Source organism: Chaetura pelagica, unplaced genomic scaffold (assembly GCF_000747805.2).
Source record: "Chaetura pelagica isolate M959 unplaced genomic scaffold, ChaPel_1.0 scaffold123, whole genome shotgun sequence".
Taxonomy (NCBI): domain Eukaryota; kingdom Metazoa; phylum Chordata; class Aves; order Apodiformes; family Apodidae; genus Chaetura; species Chaetura pelagica.
The window spans coordinates 3,840,430-3,846,972 of NW_009953295.1; the positions used below are offsets into that span (position 1 = coordinate 3,840,430).

The 6,543-nt window shown below is 42.8% G+C and overlaps 1 protein-coding gene across 1 annotated transcript in view; it reads left to right on the forward strand.

Annotated features, from left to right (window-relative positions):
• GAS6 (growth arrest-specific 6) overlaps positions 1-6,543 on the forward strand; it is a 29,760-nt gene that overhangs the window by 17,080 nt on the left and 6,137 nt on the right. The window contains exons 10-11 of the mRNA XM_009997959.1: positions 3,603-3,767; positions 5,272-5,440. Coding sequence (XP_009996261.1) covers positions 3,603-3,767; positions 5,272-5,440 — 334 coding nt within the window. The remainder of the gene's footprint in view (positions 1-3,602; positions 3,768-5,271; positions 5,441-6,543) is intronic.

Sequence of the window (6,543 nt, forward strand, 5' to 3'; positions counted from 1 at the left end):
TAGCCACATATTTCATTTTAAGTATGGACTTGTGTTTACTTGTCAGCCTCACCTTCTGTGAAGCACAGCCCCAACACACTTCAGAGGTCACAGCCCAGACTCAAATGCAGTTTGGGAGCTCTACCCTGGACTTCAGTGTGCACAGGGTCAAGCCCTTAGTTTTGTTTAGACCTAGAATGCTGGAGTTGGACACTTTGGAGAGCTTTTTTATAGAGGTTGCGAGAAAATAGTAATCAGCAGATGAAAAAACAATGGCTATTTAAAAGCAAAACATGAGAAAAAGCACCAGCAAGTGTATGTCTTTTCGTCTCTTGAGCAAAAGTTGTGTAGTTTTATGGAAATACGAAGGCGTTTTCAAAACTCCAGGCCATTATTTCTACCTAGGTATTTTCACTGATGTTGATCTCTCCTGATCTATTTTTAAATGATCATTCCCAGCATTGAAAACACAAACAAGAAAGCCTCAGGAAAAACTTCTAATGTAGTTATTTCTGTATAATCCAGCTGGATGAAGTGGCATGTATGAAATTATTATAGTAGAGAACGACTCACCTTCTGTTTGTTTAGCATTTCTGAAAAAAAGTCATCATTTTGTCTTATTTTCAGTGTTCAGTTTAGTACTGTCATGAGGACAGTATGGTTAGCAAAAATAGTAACCTACCTGCACTGTTAAATGTCAGAACTGAAGGTTAAGCAATCACAAGCAGATCTGTATTTAGCTTTAACCCTGCAGCTGCCTGTAGTCACATCTCTTTTCAGTTTTGTCCACTTGCTCTTCAGCAGAGCAGGCAGGCTGGCTGTGTGCTGTGTGTTATCCAGGACACAGATCCAAAACACACAACTGACTGTGCTTATGGCTGACTGTGTGGGAACCCTTCACTACAAGAACTGCCTGCCTGATCATTCCTGAGCACACTGTGGCAATCAGCAACTACCTTCTCCTAGCAATAGGAGAAGGGAATTCCAGCCATCTGCTAACTACTGAAATGATTCTCCTTTTGGTTTATAGGTGATGGTGGTGCACCAGCAACTAAGCTCTAAATATAAGGAACCAAAGCTGAAACTGCCAGAGGGCAGTTTGAAGCAGGCAGAGCATAATTACCTAAGCTGGGATTTGCTAAAACCTTCCGTGGGGATTAACCACTTCTCCTGTGGAAGTTTCCACTGATTTGGGTTTGTTTGCATTACTGATCAGAAGCAGCTAGGAACTCAGACAAGTTTTTTCAGATTTCTATGTTATTATTTTCTGTACAATATAATAAGATTTCAGAAGGCGCTGAATTTTGGTGGCCTTGCAAGTCACATGATTTCTTCACAGAGGAAACATAGTATGGGTAGCTCTGCAGCCAGCTTTTTCCCATTCCCATTTGCTCCATGGCTGCCCACAATCCATGCTAGGAGCAGGGAGGTGGCCCATGCCAGCTCCTTATGGTGCTCTGACTGAACATGAGCCAGTGGAGTGCCCAGATGGCCAACAGCCTCCTAGCCTGTATCAGGAATAGTGTGGCCAGCAGGACTAAGGATGTGATGGTGCCCCTCTACTTGGTGCTGGTGAGGCCGCACCTCAAGTACTGTGTTCTGTTTTGGGCCTTTCACTACAAGAAGGACATTTTGGTGAGGGAGCAAGTCCAAAGAAGGGCAACCAAGCTGGTGAAAGGTTTGGAGAACAAGTCTTGGAAGGAGCAACTGAGGGAACTGGGATTGTTGAGTCTGGAGAAAAGGAGGCTGAGGAGAGATGTTATTGCTGCCTACGGCTCCCTGAAAGGAGGTCTAGTGAGGGAGGGTTGGTTGTACCAGGGGAAGTTTACATTGGATATTAGAAAACATTCTTCACTGAAAGGGTTGTCAAGCATTAGAACAGGCTGCCCAGGGAAGTGCTGGAGTCACCATCCCTGGAGTTATCTAAAAGATGCGTAGATGTGGTGCTTAGGAACATGGTTTAGTGGTGGACTTGGCAGTGTGGTAGGTTAATGGTTGGACTTGATGATCTTAAAGGTCTTTTCCAACTGAGGCAATTCTATGATTCTGCACCCTGGTGCATTACAGCAGCAGTGGCTGCAACACTGAGTAGAGGCATCCAAGTGAGTTTATATCAATAGCCAGTTGTAGCTGAGCCAGTTGGGCTGTGGCTGACAGGAGCTGTGGCTGATGTTCCCACCGACTCAGTGGCCAATGCCCAAAAAAAGCCTGTTTGAGATTGGCTTGTGTGCCTCCATGGGACGTAGTGGGGAGGTGTAGATGTCACTTTAACCAAGCAAGCTTCAGACAAGCAAATTCATGTCATGTAGGAGACAGCATGGAGCAACACATCAGATGTAAACAGTGTTTTAGGAATATAAACTGGACTGTACTGGAATCCACAAGGAAAAGGTTTTGTATTCTGTGAATAATCTTTTAAACTACCAATTCCCTCAGTCTTCATTAGTGAAGACTGCAGTTCAGAGGGAGTGTCCAGAAATAAACCTGCTCAAGCCTTTCATCCTTTTACAGAGTGAAAGCTCAGTGTGGATGATGGGAACATTTTTGGCGCAGCTACTCTTGGAATGAAAAGAGAAAAATGCTCATGATGAGCAGGGAGAGGGAAGAACAAGTCTGAACAGCTGCTGAAATAGATATTTTGTTCTATTCAGTGGCTGACTGATGGAGGCAGCATCTGGGTGTCCCAGGGAACAAAGCTATATGGATGAAGAGTGTGTAAGTGGGATATCTATTATGAAATGGGAAGAAGGAGTGCTGTGTTGAGGTAATGAAATAGAGGAGGTGCACTTTTTCTTCCCTGTAGGATGAAAGGGATTGTCTTCCATGATGGCCAGAGAATGTCACGTTGGTAGCAGGACCCAGATCCAAAGTCACAGAATCTGTGCTGCTGTTCAGCAGCCTGTTGCATGTCAGCTTTGTGCTTCACCTCCTCCTCTCCCACCCCGGAGCTGGCTGCTTTATAGTACTGCTCTGTGCAGCCTGGGAATCATTAAAATTATGCAATGTTTTTGAACTTTCAGTGGTGATAGAATCTTCCTAGAAGTAGCTTCAGAGACACGGAGGTAAAACTTGCAGAGACCTTTTGAAGGAAAAAATATTGCCTATTATATATCTTCATTACCCTCTCAAATATGACATCTTCTACTGTTCTGTTTTCAGAGGTCAGTATTCAAAGACGAGACTTAGTGCAACTGGAAGGCTTCTGCTTTATCTTGTAGTGGTTTAGAAAAAAGCAAAACAACAAAACGTCTTCTGATCCATTTTTTTCAGCTTTTCCTTTCACATGCCATTGCAATTGGAAGTTCCACTTTAACAACTCATTATTGCATTTACATTTCACATAGAGCAACCTACAAGTGTCGTGTAGTCAATCCACTCGTATTTTGTGCAGCTGTTTTGGAGTAGCTGGTCTGTCTATGCCATTAGGACTACCCCAAGTTGCTCTCTAGAGTAAAGATTTACCTACCAAAATGAACTGTAACCTGAAAGGTAGACAAAGAGGCTTGGGGACAGAAAATATTTCTCTGTCTCTGATGGTGCCTGTCCTTTAGTTGAAGCAGCAGATACAAGTGGCAGCATCTTGTGATGCTGATTTTTTCTATTTACAATTTTTACCTCTTCAGATCTCTGTTGAAGAATTTGAGAGAAGTTTGGTTATAAAGGTCAACAGGGATGCAGTTATGAAAATTGCTGTCTCGGAGGATTTGTTCACTCTAGACAAAGGACTGTATCAGCTGAATTTGACAGTAGGAGGCATTCCTTTCAAGACAAAGGACCTTGTTCTACCGGTGAGTATAATACAATCACTCATGTTGTTTTGCAAGCCTTAAGGGCTTGATCTCATCTTTTCTTGGGGTAATGTAGGTCCTTCCTGAGAGCAGTTCAGCCTGCCCTGAAACAGGTGGAATTAACACCTTCTGGATACATCTTTCTCTCCATTGATTATAGAGGAAATCTAAGACAGTAGCAAAGGGGAGACTTCTGATTTTTTGACTGGTAAGTTTGGGTGAGATGTGTCCGACCCTTGGCCTGCAGAATTAGGACACAGCAAACCTGGAGCACATTACAAAATGAATGGTAGTAATGCTTGCTTGGAGACCAGGAGGGGCTGGAGGGGGTTGGTGGACACACCACTGGAGGTCTGGAAACAGTGTTGGAGGCACTTTTTGTGTTGTTACTGAAGTTTGTGCTTCATGCATATTGTATCATGGTTTTGCTGCTTGCTTTTTCTGTTTCAGTTTGGTAAGACCCAAGGAAAAACAAAAGCTTATTTTCTTTATTTTCTTCTAATTCCAGTAGAGAGAACATACAAATAAAAGTTTAGGCGCTCTTTGGGTGAGATGGGTTGATTTCTGTGTTTCTGAAATAACTGCTGCTCAGGCTGGTCTGAATGTCCATCACACACAGAGTTGGCATCTGGAAACCCCAGTTGTCAACTTTTTATTTCTACATGAGGTGAGGAGCTTGCTTCTCTGTGACTGGGAGTGCAGCAGCTGAAGAAGGCTCCTGTTCCTCACAATAAGTATTCAGGGCCACTGCTTGTCTGAAACATTAAGCTTGAGGTTAGGTCTGAGTATAGGATTGAGAGCCAAAAACTCCTGAGGTTTTACCCTGGCTCAGACTCTTGATTCTTTCTCTGCTTCTGTTAATTGGTGCTAATGGTGCTGATTTAGATACTTTGCAAGGTGTCTTCTCTTTACATATTGTCTCACATTTTGATGCTGACATTTGGTATGGGATAACTAGAACCTGGAAGGAGCGAGGTGTGTACAGAATGATGTGTCCATCTTGTGGCTTGGGCACCCCTCCCTTAAGCGAGAACTTGACAACTTACACCAGGATCAGGTCCAACATCTTGTGTGTCATGAAGGCTGTTTGCAATGATGCAAACGATTGAGTTTTTTTAACTTCTAGTCATCCCCCAGCATTCACATGTAGAATTACAGGAGTTACAAAGTTTTGGTTACAGAGCTTTAGAAGTGCATTATAGCAATGATGTGCATCATGTAGAAGCAGCTAACAGAAACAATACAACCAAATCAGCACCTGCATTAACTAGGGCCCTTCTGTCCTGTGGAGACAAGCTGAGGAATTCCTGGGGAATACTGACCACTTGCTTTCCTCAAGGGTTGCTGGATTGGGTTGCTGCCAGTTGGTTTGCACGTGCATAGTATGTCAAAGTGATTTCTATTTAGTCTCATAATGTAACTCAGTATTCCTCTGCATCCAGAATCATTTATTCTTTATTGGACAGTACTTTGAGGCATGAGATACTGCTTTATCTCTTCCTAGATAAACTCTCGTCTAGATGGTTGCATGCGGGCATGGAACTGGCTGAATGGGGAGGACACCACTATCCAAGAGACCATAAAGATGAATGAAAAGATGCAGTGTTTTTCTGTAGCAGGACGAGGATCTTTCTATCCTGGCCGAGGTTTTGCTGTGTTTAATCTTACTTACAGTAAGTACTTAATTTTTTTTATTTCTGACCTGTTGTCCCACCATTAACCATACTTGGCTAATAAAGAGTTTAAAAATTACACGTATGCCAGACTCAGTGTTGATTGCTGCAGAAAGGACTGGCAGCTGTGGATGGAGAGGGAATAGCTAAACTGGTGTCTCATAGCAAAGAAAGGCCTGTGTATGATGGTTACAAAGTGTGATGGTTAGAGCCAGTACAAATATGACCAGGGTGGATTAGGGTCTCTCTGTGTAGCTCAAGTAATGTGTTTCACATCCAGGCTTGTTCCAGCTCATCCTGAGCATTAGAGGCTTCACACCCCTCTGTCAGGAGCATAGGTAGTTCCAGCATTATCCACTGTTTTCTGCTAAAGAGGGAGAGCTGCAAGGCATCGTGCTGTATCTTGAGTTTATGATGGACAGAAACTCAGTATTGTATGTAGCAAAATGTCCAAGATCAGATTCACTTTTAATCATTGAGTGGTGGGGGACACACACTAAGCATATCACTGATGCAAGCTGAATGAAATTGGCCAAGATACAATAATAACAAGTTTCAGACCAAACTTGGCCATACTACTTTAAATAAATCTCCAAAAGACACCTTTTTGTTGTTCTGGATTATTTTATTTGTTTATATGCACAATCAACTGTCAGTGTTTTTAAACCCCAACAAATGCAAACCATCTGGTTTAGTTTTGTGTGTGAGTCCTCCTCTGCAGAAGCCTTCTGTGCATCACTCTGTGGATGCTTCTGTGCCATTGTAAGTTAGGGAGTATCTGGTGTCTGGTGTCTTGTTTAACCCATGGATTCAAAAGCTGCAAAGTAGAGACAATGCAGCATCTGACAGGCAGCTGACAGCACTCAACAGAGATGAGGCCTCAGCTCCTGCATTTTTATACTTTTTCCTACAAAGAATACTCCTCCATTTTTTTAGCTTTGTAATGGTAAGCTTTGTGAAGAGCTTATTGTATTTCCAGATGTTGTGAACTAGCATAGCTAATAGCACTGTGTAGGGAGGTTTACAGAAACAGTATTGAAATTTTTCCTTGTAGCCAGCTTCACTGGGTCAGTAAGATGTCAGAGAGTTTGATTCAGAGTTCA